The following is a 20,764-nucleotide window of genomic DNA, read 5'->3' as shown; positions in this document are numbered from 1 at the left end:
GCTCTTAATGCTTTAGTTGCATTTTCTTCTATTTATCATAAAATAACCCTCAGAAAATCCAGATTTTGCAGCAAAAACAGAGACCAACGTTTCAACTAAAGACTTTACTAAAGTGGAGGAAAATATTTCAGGACAGATTTTTCAGTTTTTGGTTTTTAGACAGAAATTGTTAATTTTTTTTTTAAACTTCTTGTTGTTGTTTGCACTTGTAGGTGTTTTTAATATGCAGTACTGACCCAGTATTTACAGATGTTCTTCTCCACCGTGTCCATGTGCTTGCACAGGAAGAACAAGTACGTGAAAGTAATTAGACATGCTGGTTTGGCAACTGTATTAAATATAACTGTAAATGTACTGGACCTGTTCTGTAAAATGACTTTTGCTGTAAAAGAAACGCTATTTTCTAAAGGAGACAGTCTGGTCGTCATGAAAACGGTGATAATGACTTAATGCTGGTGTTGCTGATAGTTGTTGGCACCTCTGTCAGCGAGCGAGTGAAAAATCTGGAAAAATCAACGCTGCTTTCTTATTTCGATCTCGTTTTCACCTCTTAACGTGCTTTGTGTCCCCTCAGATCATCACCTCTGACAGCTCAGGCATTTTTTTTTTTTGTTTGCGTTTCTTCCTTCTCCCCGGAACACAAACCGCGTTACGTTTTGCAGGATAAGACAGAAAGTCGGCTGCTGGAGGACAGGCTGGCACGTTTCCCTGGGTGTGAACAGGTGAGGGGGGATTCCCTCTCAGTGAGGTCAGGACACCTGCGCCGCGTTAGATGTTAACTCCCAGGTGTTCACACCTCACGTTTTTATTTATTTCAGATTTCACAGGTGCTTCAGATACACTCAGCAGTTCGGAGGAGCCCAGGTACAGTCGCTCTGAGAGGAAGAGGCACAACAGAAAATTCAGTTCTTGTACGGTGAGCTCTTACACAAACTTCAAATATATTTACAATAATAAACAATCAATGATCCATACCATGTGATATTTACAGTTATTACAAACAGCAGGTGTTCCCAGCTGAGCGGGGCGTTTAAAAACAATTCACATTGTCTCGTGTTTTGATTCCGGAGAAGAAGACAAAATAAAAAACCCCTCCCTCTGGGGGCGAAAGAGTCTGGTCAAGTTAATGCCAAGAAATCTGTGTAACAATACAAACACTTTTAATCGTGTAATTAACAATCAATAACCACTTCTAGTTGGAACGTCTCTGCAGAGACGAACTGAGAAACACTTACAAAAACAGTCGGTTTGTAACAAAATAACCGGTGTTCTCGTTGAAATGAAGGCTTTTTAAAAAAAAGGAAACACTTTTTGTACAGGATCTTTACACAGCCGGAGCTTTCCCAAACGGATCGTTGACCATAGGAAGACGCGTCGCAGACATCGGACCTCACACAGATTGCATATGTTTTTTTCTTTTTAACTCTCTCTCTAAGCTCGCTTGCAGGTTAGTCGTTCCACCTAAGCTTATTTGCATGATAGTAAAAATTGCATACAACAATAATAGTGAAGCTTGTAGCATGATTAGCTTGACGGACAGCACTTTATAGGCAACCTTTAAAGCACGCTTCTCCGTTTAAGACGTTTAAGACACTTTTTGTTTTCACTGCCCGTTGAAGTTACACTTATAAATAGGAATACAAAGACTGGTGGAGATTATTATTTAAAAAAAAAAAAAAAAAGAAGAAAAGAGGAGGGGAAAGTGACAAAGTTTAAAATGAAAACTGTAATAATTACATCAGAAACACTGCATGAACCGCAAATAAATAACGTCAGACAACAGAACATTTTCATCCATTCACATTTCTAACCGTGTGGCATTTCACAAATTACAGTGACGAAGGTTTTGCAAAATAATCTAACATCGGCAGTGCCGTATAGTACAAGGCATTTGTTGGCATAGTTTCTTTAAGACTGTACTTTTTTTTTATTTTTACAGTTAGAATATAATGTCTATATATATTTATATTTATAATTCTTCCCTAACAGATAATAAGTACAGATTGAGCTCTTCTCAGAGATGCACCTGGGCTCTGGGTGATTGCAGTGATCCAGAATCACATTACGCTCTTTTGTAAAAGAATAACTTATCCGCCAGCAGGCTCCAGACTTGATACCTCATGATTAAGGCCTTGACAACCACTTGGTCCTTGATTTCATTTGCTTAAAAAAAACTACATACATAAACACCTATCGAACTCCTGGGAAACTTCTTTTTTTTGTTTCTTTCTTTTTTTGTTTCCTTTCGGAATATAATCAGTAGCTCAAAAAGAGAAGTCAGTGTAAAACGACGTACATCGAGTGCAGCCAGCAAATATCCACGCCAACATAATTACAATAACTTTTTTTTCTTTTTGTGCAGGTTATTAAAATGATGCTTCAGTCTTTACAGTGATTATTACAAGTTTTACAAAATCCAAAAAGTAGTTCTGGGTTTTTTTTCGGAGTCTGAAATGGGCTTTCCAGTGTTTGTGTGATCACATATTTCCACATAATCACGCCTCGCCGGTCCGGACGCCGTACAGACTGAGGTCACGGCTCCGCCTCATGCTCAGCGCGCTGCCGTCGGCACGGACGTCGGTCCTACTTGACCTCGTGCTCGGACTCGGACTGCACCTCGGCGCCGCGGCCCAGGTGCTCCTCCATCTTGATGGAGAAGATGGTGGCGGTGGTCTGCGTGCTCTCGTCCAGCTCCTTCAGCAGCTCCCCGCTCTCCCTGAAGTCCGTCAGCTCCTCCTCGAAGGCGGGGCTGCTGCGGCTGCTGCTGCTGCTGCTGGTGTTCGCCGCCGTGCTGCCGCAGTTGTTGTTGTTGTTGGCGGCGGCGGCGGTGTTGTGGTCCTTCGGCGCCTTGGCCGGGTGATTGACGTAAAAGCGTTGGTTCTGGAAGAACTTGATGATGGTGAGCTTGGGCAGGTCCAGCTGGGCGGAGAGCGTGTGGATGGCCTCTTCGTCGGGGTACAGGCCCACGTCCTGGATGAAGCTCTGCAGGATGCCCAGAGCCTCCAGGGAGATCTTTCCCCCGCCGCCACGGGACTTGATGCCGCGGCCGCCCTCGTCCTCCGTCTCGGCCGGGGAGGCGGTGGACGGCTGGCGAGGAGGCAGTCGGGGGCCGGCGTTGCACTGCTGCTGCTGCTGCAAGGGCTGCTGGGAGAGAAGAGGCTGGGAGGGGTGGAGGGACAGCGAGGGCTGGTGCTGGTGCTGCTGCTGAGACTGAGGCGGCTGAGCCTGCAGAGAGAAAAACCAGAGGAGGGCAGGAACTGAGTAACTTTTCTGAAAAAATATACTTTTAGGAGTAGTTTTACTCCTTGAGTAATTTTATTATGAAGTATTTCTACTTTAACTTGAGTAAAATTTCTGGAACAAAAACCAAACATGTTTTATCTAAAAATTCACCAAACACACTCCTGAAGGTTTTTGTTAATGTTTCATAAGTTTTTTATGGAAAGAAACTTTTCTTTTGCCTGATTTGTTAGTTTTTGTTACTTACATGAATTATTGTCATTTTTGTCCCTAAAATTTCAACATTTTCACTTAACTTTACATTTTGGTCCAACCGATTAATTCAATTTTAAGTATTGAATGATTGATAATTTGATCAGTTACTCTGTGCTTGAGTAGACTTTCCACTAAATACTTTTTTACTCCACTAGGCCTGTTGCAATAAATTAATTAATTACATGATAAATTAAAATAAACACAATAATTTCCATTTACACGATTTATCTTTTTCTCTCTTTTTCTACCAGAAACTGGATGACACCGCAGTGTTTAGTCTGGAGTTTTGGTCTCAAATAGCCCTTAAACTGAATGACAGTTTTGTTTACAGACTTCATAATTCATCTTATTTGTTGTTTCTGTCGTTTTATTTATTTTAGATATTTAAAATGTCTTCCAGTTCCAGAGTTTAATGTTCGTTACAATTTATAGATCACTGATCTTTGAGAATTTGTTCTTGCATTATTATGCCATTATTTCCATCATATTACAACAACAATATTATCGTTTATCGCAATAACTTCAGCTAAATCTGTTACCCTGACAGGCCTTATGTGTTCGCTGGTTGGCTGTTGGCTTTACTGGGAGCTGAAAAGCAGCAGCATCACCCTCAGGTACTTAAATAACTCAAGCAGCATAACACAGAGGAAACCAGTGTTTCAATTCTGTCCTCAGCAGCTCATCAGGCTCCAGTGGCAGCCAGCAATAATCATTCCTGCGCCCAGTTCACGTAGCGACGGTGCGGCTGACTCGCCGCTGTCGATGGCTTTCGCTCCGGCTTCGTTTTGGAGTCCCGTCGGTACAAACACATGACACATTACTCGCAAAATGTCTCATTGTGTGGCTGGAGAGGGAGCGAGTGGGCAACTCGTGGTCCCTGTTGACCCGGTGAAATGGCTGCTGTTGTGTTTTCATTTCTGACTCAGACGCTGTCGATAGGTGTTTCATAATCAAGTTTGCAAAACAGCACTTTGCGGGGACTCGGCTCGCCAGCTGCATAAATGCACCCAGAGATGTGATTTTACTGTACCAATATACCGAGCTCCGGTAACTCTTGTCGAGCAAATGGGAGTTAATTTGGCCGACGTGTTGCGTTAGTGAAAGACCGGCGGAAAATATTTAAACCCTGGTTTTTTTTTATGGACAGTAAGGAGCTGCACCATTAAGTCAGAAATAATCTAATTTTATCCATCTACAAGCATTTCTGTTTGCATGCAAAGTCTGCATAAAAACTCCCTCATTCCATATCTGCTGCTAAAAGAAATCCTATTACCTTATTTATATCCCGTAAATGAGAGCCTTTGTGAAACAACTGGCCGTGTATCTAAGGAACCAAAAAAACAAATCAAGCAGTCAGCTGTGGCGCGGACTTTTAATAGGAGTATTATTGTGCTTCATTAAGATGTTTCTACCGTTAACTGAGCCTTTGTGTTATTTGTTATTCATACGCCAGATGTCTCGTATAAAGCAGCTCTGTTAACTAAGTTCAGCCTAATGATATCTTTGAAAACAGCTTTCTGTGAAAAGTAGGAACTTTGAAGTGTTGCCGTGGTTCTAATTTACAAGTGTTCATTATGACTCTTAAACGTTGTTTATTTATTTTCCTGGAATATTAGCTGAAAATACATTAAATGAGAAAAAAAATGTGTTTTTCACTTGTTTTTGACTCAGACTTTCAGGATCTCATAAGCAGATTGTTGTCAAGAGAGTCTAGCTCTGCGTCTCACAAGAAGCGTTTACAAATTTATTCAGGCTGCAGAAATGATTCAGATCCAAAGGCAGTTTAATAACTGATTATTCTCTCCTATCAGATGACTCATTTAGCAACTAAATTGTCCAATAAAAGACGTAACTTCTATGAAACTAACCGTCTGGTTTAAATTGTAAGAAAATAAGCACAAGAAAGAAAAGTGTGAAACATCTATTTATAAGTGTTTGGTTTAATTTCAGCTATAGTCGTGTTAAAAAAAGTACAGAATGATAAAAAAACATGTGGTCTCTACAGGGTTTTAAATTATTTCCATCTAAACCGAAGTGCACAAAAAAACCACAGATGATTTAGCATTTTTATTGTTTGATAAAGATGAAGCGAAAACATAAAAAAGTAAGTACACCCCTACTGCCTTCTGGATTTATGAGGCAGCAGCAAAAAGATGCTCATCAGACACTGAACAGAATCAGCAGCTGCATATTGGAAACTGGAATTATTAAAATACATTTGCTTCATGGAAAAACACCAATTTAAATAAAACATATGCTTTCTTTAGGTGGTTTGTCGGCTGAAATTAGTTTTGCAAAATTCATGTATTTCGCAAAACTGCAACGGAGACACTTTTTTAACATAAATCACATGATCAGTAACTGGACGTTACTTCCAGCAGGAAAAGACAAAGAAGACGACAAAGTAGGAGGAGGATGATGATGTTTCTTCACATCTTATTGCGTGAACAAACTTTGTTTCAAAATTGTGTTTTTGGTTTTGACATTATCGGAATATAGACAAAGTTTTGCTCACATTTTTAATGGAAACGTAGCTCCTGCATGTTCCGCAAATCCGGAAAATTGTAAAAATATAGACTAATAACAACGAACCTGTTTAGTTTTTGAACCAAAATAAATGAAACACTAACCAACATTTTGATTTGTAAATGACGACGCTTGGAAAATGTAATGTTTCAATAGTTGATTTTTGTGTTTTTATGAAGTAAAGCACTTTGAACTGCCTTGTTGCTGAAATGTGCTACATAAATAAAGTTTAAATTACTGTGACTGCATGTATATAATCAAGACTTTTGTTGGTTTGCAGGGGAATATGGATGTATTTAACTCTAGAATATTTTGTTACACCTGGTAGTTCATGATCAACTCAATGTCTGCTGAATACTTTTGTTGGTGCAACATAAGCCTAAATTATTAACCCTCCCCCGCCGTGCTTGACAGTTCTGGTGGTTTTACTATAACGAAACATCTCTGCTTTGGTCTGTAATCAAATTAGTGCATTTTAGTTTTTTAAGGGAAAAGAGGCTTTTTGATGGCAACCTTTCTATGTTTGCTCAGACTCTTTCAACTGTCCTGATCTTAAACATTCAAAGGGGCTGTAATATGTACATAAAACCCTTAAATAGCATAATCAAGTCACCATGTTGCCTTTAGTTGTTAGAAAAATGCTGCATATATAAAAAATGACTTAAATGAACTTTAATACCTTGATATTGGGTCTCTGTCTCTTTAAGAAGCTTCTATTCTTTCTAACACTTCACATTTATTACGTCATCAAAACAATCCTCCATATTATTCTGTCAACAACTGAGCGTTGGACTGAGACTAAAAATTAGCTTATAACTCTTCCCAGATTGATGTTCAGGCTCACTAGTTGCTTCTTTAAAGTCATTGCTCATTTCTTTCCATCTTGGCGTTGTGTTGACATGAACCAGACTGCGTGGAAGTGAAAACTTCAGATTTTAAACACGGGGTCACTCCATGTTATATCCTACTACTGTGTGGAATCTGTTGTGTTTTCATCAATTTACGTTAAACTGGGACAATTTTTGAATCTAATAAAAAATATAAATTGTATTACATGACGTTGTAGGATATAAAAAGTGTATCTTTTGATAAGCAGACGCTACGAGCGTGGTTTTCCTCAGTTTGTTTGACTGAACGTCTTGCTCACCTGAAGCTGGTCGGTGGAAACGTGGATCAGGTGCGACGGCCGCTCGTTGTGGTGCTGCTGCCCGGCGCTGCTCTCCTGCTCGTAGATGGCGTCGCGTTCGGCCTGCGAGAGGCTCAGGAACCGACGGATCATGGACAAGTTCTCCCAGAGCGTTCGGTTCTCCGGAGACGGATCCTCTTTCCAGCGCAGCAGCTCACAGAGCCAACCCTTAAAGAAATGATTGAGGGGAAAGATCAGCAAGTTACAGACTCTCAAACACAGGAGAATCGAGCAAAGTAGAGATTTATCTTAAATAAGGTCTAGTTTATAGTGCAAATATATTAACACACTTGAATTAAGACAAAACTAACTAACAAGTAACTTTTCAGCACAATATAAGAGCTTGTTATACATCAATAACTCCTTCATATTGATGAAAACGTTCTAGTTCCACTGGCAGGTTATTTCACTCTAACATGGGAAAAATGTTTTGTTGTAAGTGAAAACTTGTGAAATGGCCACAAATGGCACAATTATACAACCATACACGTTGAAAAGCAAAAGTAGAGCCTTCTGCACAACAAACAAGAAAGCAACAAGTGGTTTCTGGATGGCAAGTCAACAACAAAACACTTGTCTTTTCTAGCAGCCATTGCACCGAGCATACAGCAGTAAAACCAGCTGAATTACTGACTTTAAAACTTTTATATCTTGCTGAAAAGTTACTTATAAGTTAGTTTTGTCTTATTTCAACTGTGCCAGGATATTTGCACTAAAAGTAGACCAAAAATACTTGGAAAGATTTTGTGTATTTGCAGTGCAGACCTGTTGTTATACAAGTTGAAAAACACAACATTTAAAATTAATTTATTAATAAAAACAAATCAGAAGAGGTATTTAACAGAAATGATTTCCAGCTCTAAAAGAAAAAACAGCACACACACAGACACACGCACACAAACTGAAGCTGCGGTGTGTCTGTCTGCTCCTCGTCTGCAGCTGAAGACGAGTGTGACTGGAGGTCAAGCGACACAGCAGGAAGGAACAATTTAATGTGACAAGAAGCACACACTCTCACACTGAGCTGCACCCTCAGGAGGAAACAAGCGACTCGTGTGTTTGAGACGCTCCAGCAGAGGGCCACGAAACACAGAGCTCAAAGACGGCGATCACAGAGAAAACCCATTTAACCGATCAAACAAAACACCATGGACTGGTTGATTTATGACTCGAGATGTTTCTTTAAAGCTTAAAGTAAATAAGAGGTTCAGTTATGCCATGAGTAAATGGTTCTGCATGTAAGAGAAAGAATTAAATGACTTTAAAGTGGAGAGTTATAAAAGCACCTAACGAAATAACCCCAAAAAACGAGTTAACTCTTAGATTAGAAGGAAAGAACATAATCCAGAAACAAACAAAACTCCTTTTTTTTATTGCAGACCAGCTTCTTTCTGCTAAAAAGTCGGGCGATTCATTTCAACCGAATAAGTCTAAACACATGGATTCAGTCGGAAAAGTTTGAACTAAAATAATTACTGAGATAACTAAAAGAAATTTGGTCAAAATTGTAATTACTTGTACATCAAAGTATCAGATGTGATGTAAAACAAACTCTCAACATAAGTTTCAGAAAAATGTTGAGCCAATGCTGAACAAAAACAAAAACGTGAGGCCTGTTCAGATATATAAAAAAAAGGAATATTGTCCAGCACCCTGCAAATAAATAAAATGAAAAGATATTTACCAGCAATAACACACACACACGCACGGGCGCACGCACGCACACGCACACACACGCACACGCACGCACACACACACACACACACCAAGCATACCGGCCCTATTTCAGCAGGAACCACAAAGAAACTCCGCATGCAGAAATGACTGAGATTTATCTTAATTGCCCAAAGCTGCAAAGAATCGGGTTGCCCTGACCCACTGCTGTCATGAATCTGAGCTGGAGAGTAGGTGTGAAGTAGGGACAGCATTAAAACTAACATTACAGCTGGAAGTAGCTGATGTTATGATGCTGGTTTCACTTCCACAAACGCGCGTCGTCACAGGATGTGCTGTGGCTGCTGGAGACTTTAAGGTGGTTTAAAGAAAAACTGGAGCTGGTGATCGTTTCAATCAACCTGACTGGGTTCACTCTGCGTTTTCTAGAAAACATGAAATAAACTGATTTAATTTTAAGGATACTTGTACAAAACAAAGAAAAGCAAAAGTTGATTTCTGCTACTACTCTGAGCTAAGTCATTGAGCTTATATATGGGGAAGAATAATTCTGAATCTGTGCCAATTTAACATTGAGACCAGAATTTAGCACAAAAATGAGGTTTTCCAACTGTTCATGTACATCATTTATTTAACTGCAATTGAAGAAATTAACTTACTGTTATCACTAAGAGTTAAATGTTTTAGTTAAACCAAATAAGAAACTTTTCAGGAAGATATAAGAGCTTGTTTTAACTCAATGATTCCCTAATTTTGATGAAAAAGTTCTAGTTCCGCTGGCAGATTAACATGGGAAATATGTCTTGTTAATTATATATTATAATTACACTTTTTGATAATTAAATGAATGGAAACATTTAGGTTTTAACTGTAAAATAAATTGATTTATCCTGTTTATATTGCATATACATATTTTTTACTCCTCTTGACGTTTTACTTCAATCAATGTTATTGTTGTTCTTTAAATATTGATTTGACCTTTATGAATGCAAATCCAGATCTATGTGCACCAAAACTCACTGCAACGAATAAAAACATTCATGTCTGAGCAAAGATGGAGTTGGCAACATCTGTAAACCTTTAAGCTCTGCTTCTATTTTCACATTCTGATGCATATAGAAGCATCTTTGAGAAACTTTACTCGGTTAAAAATTGGTTTGTGAATAAATGTGCAAAGTGAAATAAGTGAAGATTCATATTCGCAGCTGCAGAGACAGAAGGACTCTTCAGAGGCTCGGTGACGTGGTCGGACATGATGACCTCAACCAGAACAGCGTGAGTGTGTGAGTAAGAGCGAAACGGAAACACCGGACCTCTGCCCAAACTGCGGGAGAGGTGTAAAAGAACGAGGGAGGAAGACGGCGGAGGGCGGGAGGGCGGGCGGGCCTCCGGGTGTGTGAGAGCGTGTTTGTGGGCTTCTCTCTCGGCCCGGCGGTGTGTCCTGGCAGCGCGACAGAGCGGCGCTGTAATCTCCCGGCCAGTGCGCGGCAGCACCTTTCATTTCCGCGGGATTACACCGGGGCTGCTGGTCCGCGCACAAACACGGCGACACACACGGAGACACGCACGGAGGGCAGAGCCACGCCGCCACACTGCAAGCAGGAGATAACTCAGCAGTTTGGTCGTCCCCCGTTCCAACTCCTCCCATAAGCCACATCAAACCCAGGAGGGCTTCTGGAGGAAGGCGAGAGCAGGAGAGACATAAAGAGCAGAGGAGGATGGAGGAGAGAGAGAAAGGGAGAGATGGGTGGGGGGGGTGGGAGGAAGAGGAGGAAGAGGAGGGGAGCAGAGGGGGCCATAAAGCCTGCGTGCCCACCTTGTTCCTTTGCCACGTTTATTGTTGCGTTTTTAATTTGCATGCAGAGGGATTTGGATGGCGCTCTGGTTGGGCTGTCTGTGGTTTCAGCTGATTCGGTATTGAAGAACACACACACACACACACACACACACACACGCACACGCGCACACACACCACCGCACAGCATCTTGTCAAAGCCAGAGAAACAGTACCCAAGCCCAACGATGGAGTAATCCAACTCAAACACTCCCCAAACCAGCAGGATTAAACCCAAAGCAGCAGAGCCAATCAAACAAAGGCGCGACGTGAACTCCATTTCAATGCCAGGAAGTCCATTTGATTAAATAAACTACCGAGAGTTTATTAGTTCACAAGTATGAATGTTTTTTTTGTTTGTTTTCTTTTTGTATGTGTGTGTGTGTGTGCGTGTGTGTGTTTGGCTTTTTTCTCTCACTTCTCTGCCAGTTCTGGGGCGGGCGTTGAGCTTTTAAAGAAAAAAGAAATCATGTACCACGAAAAGAGAATTTACCAAACATTTCTGTTTTATGCTAAATGGATGCCAAGCAGCGGTTAACTCTGCTCCCAGCCAGCACGGAGGACAGTGGACAGTCAGCATTTTCCATGGCAGTTTCAAGAGCTTTGTTTGTGTTTGTCTAATTGCATTGCTTCCACAGGCCAGGCAGAGGCAGCGAGACGGGAAAAAGATGCACATGGAGAGCCTGAAGAGTTCGCACGTCCTCCGCTTGTCTGTAAACCAAACAAGCAAATGGAGGATTTCCTTTAAAATACACAATATAGTTAAATTAATAAGGAATCAACTAAAATACCGTTGTGCTCAATGTTTCCATGGACTCAGGTTTTTTTTTTTTTTTTTTTTTTTTTATCAAACTGTTGCTGAAGTTTGTTGAATTTTTTATTATTATTTTTGACAATTTCTGGTTGACGATGATGATCCATTGCATCTGGTAGTTTCACCTTTTTAAAGTCTAAAGAACTCCCTAAAAATCTGAAAAAATTTGTTTCCACAAGATGGAAAAGTCTTTTCGAGTCATTCTTAAAAAACTCTGCATCTAAAGATTATTTTGGTTATCAATTAATCTCTCCATTAATGGCCCATTCTGCCTTTATTGTACAATAAAAAATGCAAATAAACACAAATAATTCAATTCCTTTAAACAATAAGATGAACAATTTATTGAATTAATTTAGTGAACACTTGATCATGTGGAGCAAAAGATGCATCTGCATTGAAAAAACTCCTTCTGACATGTGAAAAGCTCAGCCTTTTCTGCTCGACTTAACATTAATGCAGTGTGGAACAATTTTGTTGATTATTTTTTGGATTAATAGATTAATAACAGGCCAGAAAAAGGGGCTTAATAAGAGACATTTTTACAGAATTAGAACCAGATGAAGCTAAAACTGGGCCACTTTAGGAGTTTTGGGTAGAACATCTTTAAAAATGGTTGTTTTTTTTATTTGTTAAATGCAAACAGTTTAAATTCTTTGTACGGTTTTCGCTTAATTACTGAAATCGTCGTTTCTTGAGTCACTATATTCCATGATTAATCTATTACTAAATCAATGTGTCATTTTAGCCTCAGCCAACACCTTTCCAAGGTCAGAAAAAAAAAACCACCCAATCTGCCTCCTTCATATGAAGGAAAACTGGTCAGGATGTTCAGGAACAAACCACGACTCAAGTCTGCATGAACTGGAAACCATCAAAGACAGTCCTGACCTGTTTGCATAAATTGGGTGGAATAAAAAAAAAAAAGAAAAGCTTCAAATTCTTCAACTTTACCTCAAATCAACAGCTAGACGGGTAAAACTTGGACACAAGCGGGGTAGGATGTTCCCAAAGACGTATTGAAATTGGATTTAAAGAGAAAAAGCAGCAGACCCACGCTGAGAATTATCCAAAGCCTCATTATCAAACTTAATGAAAATATGTGGATAATGCCTAAAGACCCAACAAATTCCAGGAAATCAACTAATTAAATTAACTCTACAAATTCTGGCGAAAAGAGATCCAGCCTAAATCATTCATCTCCATATCAGCGCCTTCCACAGCAGAAGAGCACCAAGATGTTCCTCATTCTTTGAGTTTATCATTTCTAATCAGCCCATCATAAAAACGTTTTTTGCTCATGGTACGTGTATGGAAACCACTTTAATATCTGTACATTTTAATAAACTTCAAAGCATCAACATGATTCTATGCTTAACATTCCTGCACTCTTGTGATATTACCGCCCTGTTGCAAATCTGTTTTCCCCCTTATTGTTTAATGTAATTTGCCGAGCCTCTCCACTGCAGCTGACAAGCACCGACTGCTCTTGATTGGATCACAGAACTTGCTGCCCCTGCCGCTAAAGTGTCGCAATATGTTCCAGAAAACAAAAATCTAGGGCTCTTCAATGCAGTGTACTCTGGGTTTTGTTGTAGATCATTAAGGGCTCTCTATAAATAAATAGAACAAGTAGTTCAGAACGGGCCCGGTTGTCGACTAACAGGGAAATTTATGCATCACTCAGATTTTCCCATGTTACAGTTTAATCATTCTGGTTAAAAGAACAGCACAGAGACAGGAACCAGAAGACTTAGGGAACTTGCAGTGACTGATAAGAAGAAATACTTCATGCATTCGCATGAGAAACAGAAGTAAGATGGTTACTTTTAGTAAGCAGGCTGAGAAGCCTCATGCCTCACATCAAACCGCGCTATAATAAACCACATACTTGTGTGGCTGAATTCAGAGAACAACGTCTGGGAGGAAACAAAAACCCAGAACTAAACTATTAGTGAGGTGAAGATGTCAAAGGTCTCTAACATCCAGTTTTTGTTTGATATGTATAAGGTTCATTTCATCCACAGTTTGACGCCGTTTGTATAAGACGTATTGTTCTGGGATCAGTTGGACGTGTTCATCTCCAGGAATGTGCTGCGTTATCAGATGTTTAGTGAATTACTCTGTAGGTGAGCGCAGCTACGCCACACCCAGCCGGGCATTCACACAGAGGAACGGGCGTGGCCGGCGAGCCTCCCATCAAACTCTGATTACCTCGTCTCTGGGGGCGCAGCTGCTGGCAGGTGGCTCCACTTCTTCTGAGCAAGTCATGTAATCAAGTCAAAATGTAGAAGTGGCCTGTATTTGAAACTATCTGATGAGAACGACAATGATTTGGTTGGACGAGAACTTGGCGTGTTACGCAAAGAGCAATGCATCGGGTTTAATGGGGGCTGCACTTTAGGTCTGGATAAAACGGCGACTAATCAAGAAATCACTTTGCCACAACATGACCAGTCATTGGAGCCATAGTACCTTAAAAATACACCTGGTCCTCTTGGACGGGTCCATGCCAGAGAAATGAAAGATGCAAACTCACAGTATGACTCCTACCAAACTCTGGTACTTAGTCCAAAGCGTCTTACTGACGTCCAAAGCGTCAGACATCCTTTGAGTGTCCAGGTCTTCAATTACCGTTTAGACTGTTGGTTGCTATGGTAACGACACGTAAACACCATCGAGAGCGTCATGACTGCGCCGACACCGCCTTGATATGTCTGTTGTAGGTGTGTCAGCTCCTTAGTAATTTACTTATTTATACTCAACACTGATCTATACTTAGACCAAATTACGTTCGTCAGGTCAGACTTCCTTCTGCTCAACACTTTCAAAGGGTAATTAAAAATATCAAAAGCACTTAAGTCCAGTCTAAATCTTCTTCTAGGAAAATTTGAGATCGTTACTTTATCTTACTTGAAAGATAAAGTAACGATATTTAAACCGATGTCATGCTCCAGTTCCTCAGGTTTTAAAAAGTAGGCCTGTGGTTGTTGACAGGTTTGTTCTGGTCTTAATCTTACAGGTGGTGGTGAGGTGGAAGAAAAATTTGGAGTTACTGTTTTATGACGAATTTCAGAGAGTATTTGTGTCAGTTTGGTGTCAAATCACTGATTATCCATTTGTAGACAACAAGAGCTACATTTTCTGTCAAAGTTTTGCTTCATTTTGTCGTAGTTTGGCCTTTCCAGTCTATTGCAATTCAATCATCAACTACTTTTAATAACTGGTAACCAACATTCTCTAACACAGTTTTCTTATTTAAAAAACACCATTTGGGTTTTCCTGACCAATTCCAGGTACAGGTTTATTGATTCTGTTTTGAGTAATTCTGCTTTTGTTTTGTTTTCTTAACCACTCCTACATATAAAAAGAGGAAAGTTCTGAATATTATTAGCTAGAATAAGATTTTAATTTAATAGAAAACTGAAGCACTAGAAAATTATCTACCTATTTGCATAAAGTATGTCTCTAAACAAGGTAAATGCTTTTTGTTGATGCATTTATGGACCACAAATTAAGGGAGTTAATAGTTTTGATGATTTTAATGAGTAGTGAGTACTTGAGCTACTGCACAGATCAGATTACATCAAGGTAAAATCTCTTTACTTTTTGAAAAACCGACTGATTTTAAATTATTCAAATGCTGACCAAAACTTAGAAGCTGCAACAAATGAAGATCCAATGAACTAGAGAGGAAAATCCTTTAGTCTGAGCAGAGATAGCAACCGTCGTGTTCGGGTGAAAACATTTTCCTAGGTGCACAATAGCTGAATTCATCTGCAAGATTTCCCCCAACGATGCAATGAAGTGCATCGTGTAAGTGAGTGCAGGAGTCACAAGCTGCCAATGAGAGCTCTGTCAGAAAAACCCACCCACCGAGCCATTCACCACAAAACCTCTGCTGCAAAAATCCCCAACATAAAAAAAAAAACTCTAAAAAAAGCAGGCTTTGCTGTCCAAAAACAGGGACGCTACAGAGAAGGACAGACAGAGTGGTCTGTCACACTGCCTGCACCAACACCTTCCCCCTAATCTCATTTGCTCCTTATCAGCCCCATCAAGCTGACCTCGGCCACCGCGAAAATAAATAAAATAAGCCAACAGATGTCCATCAATTTGCCATTGGAGGCTTATCCCCCTCCCCGTCGACGTATTGCTGCGCGACAACAACTGAGGCCTCATTTTTACCCACATGGAGACAGTAAAGGCTGAATTTGGAAGCAAAAAAAGGCCAAGATGATGCATCAGAAATTGAAACGGAGGGGAAAAAGAAGAGAAGTAATGATTGTGGCCATTGTTGTCACTGGCTGGTTGGAGGAGAGGATGGTTACCGGGGCAGCCAGACAAATCTCTCCTGTGTCTCAAGCTGGGGGTGAGTTAAAGTAGGGGGGGAAGACAATGCATTACTGTCTTTTTTCCTCCTCCTTGAACTTGGCAAAAGTCCAGCGCTGGCAGACAACACAGTGCAGATAAATGCAGTCGATAACACGGTGTGTTCAAACCTGTTTGTCCTCTCTGAGCGTGCCAAACCAGTAACTGCACATGCACATTCGACCTACAAAGCTGGGGTGTGCTGCGCTGTAAATGCATTACGCCACGGTGGACGCCCATCTGCTGACGACAGCAGACTACCGAGATATTCCTGATGCTCAGGCATATGTGAATCTAACGCAACAATAAGCAGTAACCGGGAGCTCGTCTCAAGACCGGAGCAAGGCTTTGTGTGCAAACAGAAAGCGATGATTTGAAACGTGTTTGGTTTTCTGTAGGGCAGGAAGGGAAAGGAAAACAGGAGTCCTGGTGTTTTTACTGTGCTGTGCAAGAAAAAGGAAAGTCACTTCAAGTACAGGTGAAGAATCAATGAACATTCAACAAAGCAAAAGAAGTCTCAAAGTGTTAAAAATAAAAATGGGTTTTAGGACGTTTTAAAATTGGCACTTCCAATGTGTAACGACAAATTGTTGCATCATTTCTACTGGTTCGTTCACATTAAGCAGATTTACACCTGAAATAGCTGTTAATTTAATGCAAAGATTTAGATTTTTCTAACATTTTAGTTGACAGCTGATTAACCAAAGCGTTCAAACAAAAATGAAGGTGATTGTGAAAATGTGGCAACATATTTTTATGTTGTTTTTTGGTTACCTTCAGGTCTGAATTGATTTACTGGAACAATATTTGGGGTTCAATGGTCAGTTTTATTTTTTCTCTGTGGATTTAAATATTTTGTTGAATAAATGTTTTTTTTCTTCTAGGTACTCTGGTTTCCTCCCATAATCTAACAGCATGAATCCGAGAATAAGGGGGATTTTAAACTGTGTGCTTGGCTGTCTCGTTTTGCTTTATTACTACAATATAGTCAGTAAAAAGACAAAAATAGGAATGAAAAATTATACAATAATAAATTCAATACCTATAAATTGGTTGCATAAAATACTCAAATAATAATCACAATAATGCTTGCAGCATTTACACATTTTAGTGAATGCAAACTTGAGTTTTTTAGTGTTTTTAAAAGCTGCAACTCATTTAAATAAACATTGTTTTTGCTGAACTGACAAACCAGTCAACAGGACTGGCCTCTCTTTTAACCTGCTGCTGAAGCTTCAACAGATGCCTCTGGTTGTGTTTTTTTATTTTCTGAAGAGGTTTTTGTGACTTTATCGCAGTTCTCTACACCGCGATGAAGTCTTTGCTAAAAGAGCTGCAACTTTACCTCAGAGGAAGAAATGCTGAATATGTTTCATTGTCATGGAGGCAAAGAAAAAAATGGCGAAATGGAGTACTTTGAAAAAAAAAAGCCATTTTCTAAAGCAGACTGAGTGATCAAAGAGTTTTATTATTCTCTGCATAATTTCTCATAACCACCATCTGATTGCAGCTCTGCTCAGCAAACTTGAGAACAAACTAATAAAGCTGACAAATGGTAACCTTGTTAAATGATGGCTAGGCCTTCTTTACAGCCACCCGAATCATTCCAAATTTTCCCCTTTAAAAATGTTTCCCATCATAAAATGACCTAAACATAACTCTGATGTCTGTTTTCAGTGCCGGCGTTCCAGATTGCGGCAGCCGGATTGTGCCACCATCCTTCTCTGTTCTTTCTGTGAGAGTCGGCCTGAATCCTTCATGCCAAACACTAAATCTCTGTTGGAGCTGCGACACGGAGAGGTCTTAGCCAGACAGTGAGCGTTTTCTGAAAGAGGTCGCGACCTCTGAGGATACAATAAGGCAACTTGTCAGCGTTAACAGATTGACGGCTAACGCGACGCGCATTGTGCGGAGGGGAGCGAGACGTGACCGCGCAGGAAACCGGGCCCCCTCTGTGTCAGAGCCAGCGCCCAGAAACAATGTGGACCGGCTCTGTGTGGCCGTTTACGTCATGGCTGCCGACTCAGTTGGGTGTTTGGGGAATTTTCGAGCAGGCAAATAGAGGCAGATGGAGCGAAGAAAGAATAACCAAAGGCAAATGACCATTCCATCTAAAACGGAGCGCATTAAACATCTGTGTGGTTTGCAAACAGATTTATTTATTTATTTCTTCCTCCACAGCTGCACTTCATGTTGTAACAATACCAAAACTTGGGAGTTCCCCAGAGTGTATTTGTGTTGCAGGACTAATATGAAACTAAACACTAGTAGCTAGAAGAAAAAAATATATCCTCTGGAGGGTGTTTTTTTTTTTTTTTTTCAAAGTTCAGATATGAGAAGGAACATTTTTAGTAAGTTTCACCTTTAATATCAGTCCGTTTAAAATCAGTTAAGGTTTTTCTGTCCCAACGCAGCACTCCAGATGGATCATGTACACAAAATGGCTGAAAAATGAGTCACCAATGGAGCTTTAGCACACGTGCCTCTTTGTTTCAGATACTAATATTGTTGAAATTGCACCATAATCCAGTTTAGCCTGGTGGTGGGCTGATATTTGGGTACGAGCACTGCCTGCGCCGCCAGTGTTTGAGTGTTCAAACACGGCTCTCCCACCGCAAATTTACCTCTTGTTTATCATCTTTTCTATTCAATACTGATGAGGCAGATGGAGGCTGAACGCGCACGCACCAGATAACAAACAAGGCGAGGATGAACAGCAGACAAACAGAAACCACAGCTCCCATCCCAAACACACACACACGCACACACACCCCCACACACACACAATCACGTAGAGCACCTACGTAGAGTCTGATTCCATCAATTATAAGAGCTTGATTGAGATTTAATTCAAAGCTGGGGTTTAATTGCTAATATCAAAGGATAATTAAGCTGATAAATCATGACTGATCTTATTGAATTAGAGATTGAAATAGCAGAGAACTTGCAAATTGTCTCTGTCAGTTGAATAAGTCATTTAATTGGTCTACAAGTTTGCCTCTGATACTAATCAAACTAAATATTCAGCCTAAAAAAAAAAGAGTTAAAATAAGTTTGTCAGTTCGATACAATTACTAACCATCATTAAAGTAATCTGCCTTGAGTTTAGAATATGCTTTTTTCACTCTGCTTCAATAATATTAAGATTTTGCAGAGTATTTCACACTCCATAAACCTGTTTACATTTTACAAACTACACACTTTAATGTTTTTATTAGGATTCTTATGCTACAAAATTATAAGTAGGAAAGAAAAACGTATGTTTTATAAATTACAAATATCCCTCACATGCTACCTTATTAGTAAATGTGTGTATTTTAATCTCAGTTCTGTGAATGAAAACCAAGGAACAGAGCAGAAACGCCTGCAGGATTAGTTTCTAAAACAACATGCTAAGCTCTGGACGTCTCACGGAAATCCAATTCATCCATAAACATAAAATACAAAGAGAAAAAAGCTCATGGTGACTCTGGAGGAGCTGCAGAGATCAACAGCTCAGGAGGGAGAATCTGTTCACTCCACAAATCAGGCTTTTATGGACAGAGAAGAAACATAATGTTGAAAGAAATGAATGCAAGATTCAATGAGTGGCAGAAAATGAACCCTGGTAATGCAATCTGCATGGTATAACATGGTGGTGGAAGCATCATGCTGTGCTCAGCAGAAGCAGGGGAAAGATTGAGAAAAAAATACTGGAAAAAATGTTTTACACCTAAAAAAAACCACAAAATATTAAGACTTATTTTTGACTAGTTTCTAGTGCAGATATCTTAGTACACCTGAAATCAGACGAAACTAACTAAAGTAACTTTTCAGCATATGTAGGAGATTGTTTTAAGTCAATAATTCCTTGATATTGATTAAAAAAAAATACTTCTTGCAATGGCAAAGTATTTCACTTAAATAATTTGTACTTCATCTGTACTTCATTTTATCACATCTCTAAATCTTAGTATCTTATATTATATTGCTGAAAAGTTGCTCTTGAGTTAGTTTTGCCTTATTTCAAGCGAACAGAGATATTTGAACTAGAAACTAGATTGGTAAGGTTTTGTGTTTTTGCAGTGTAGAGAGTATCCTAGTGAGGGTTGGATTATGACGTAAAATCCCGACACAATACAGGTAAAGAAGAGATGAGTGCAAGGCAGAAACAGTGATGTGGAGATCATGAAATACATCAGGAGGAAGAATAATGTGAGTGAAACCAAGTGCACATAAGCAGGATGAGGACTTGGATAGATCCTAATATCTCCCCATGCGATTTCACTGCACTCTATCACACACACACTTACACACACTCTCTCTCTCTCTCTCTCTCTCTCTCTCAGGCTGCATCTGCCGGAGCTGGTGGCTGTAGTTAAATTGAAATATTTCCCGGCGTGTGTCAGAAGCATGCAGAATGGTAATTATGACAGATCTGATTAGGCGGGCCGAGTCGGGCGGCTCCGGGCTGCAGGTGCGACCTTGTGCATTCCTGCGTGTGTAAATAAAATTAATTACAAGCGTAGGGGGCGCGCGGCGCGTGACATCGGCGCGCACAGGGGGGACTCCCACGGGGGGCACCCTAATGGAATATTTTCCCCGAGTCTAATAATACAGTTGGTATTGACTTGAGGTAATTAGGGGGATCATTAAAGCGCTTTTCCCGGCGTATTTGCCTGCCTGATCAGATTAGTGAGAATGGGCCTCAGAACAAGCCCTGTGTGGTCTGTCAGGAGAAAGAAGTGGAGACAGTGGGAGTGGGTTAGATAGCTCACATTTGCAGGGAAGACGAAACGAGGAAAACGCCACACCTGGCACAGGAGCGGGAGCAGATTCGGTCAGAGCCAGAGACGGCTCGAGGAATTAGTCCCGAACTAAAGCG

General features: G+C 40.3%; 1 protein-coding gene across 6 annotated transcripts in view; it reads right to left on the bottom strand.

Moving 5' to 3' along the window:
* Positions 1 to 768: 768 nt before the first annotated feature.
* Positions 769 to 20,764, bottom strand: part of satb1b (SATB homeobox 1b) — an 84,556-nt gene continuing 64,560 nt past the window's right edge. For all 6 annotated transcript variants that reach the window (XM_008431192.3, XM_008431195.3, XM_008431190.3 and 3 more), the window contains 2 exons: positions 7,169 to 7,375; positions 769 to 3,225 (listed from right to left, as the gene is read on the bottom strand). In XM_008431192.3, the coding sequence (XP_008429414.1) occupies positions 2,584 to 3,225; positions 7,169 to 7,375 (849 nt within the window). In that variant the 3' untranslated portion in view covers positions 769 to 2,583. The remainder of the gene's footprint in view (positions 3,226 to 7,168; positions 7,376 to 20,764) is intronic.

This window comes from Poecilia reticulata, chromosome 16 (assembly GCF_904066995.2).
Source record: "Poecilia reticulata chromosome 16, P_reticulata-male-v2, whole genome shotgun sequence".
Taxonomy (NCBI): domain Eukaryota; kingdom Metazoa; phylum Chordata; class Actinopteri; order Cyprinodontiformes; family Poeciliidae; genus Poecilia; species Poecilia reticulata.
The sequence above is the reverse complement of the archived record's forward strand: the minus strand, read 5'-3'. Positions and strand labels throughout refer to the sequence as shown.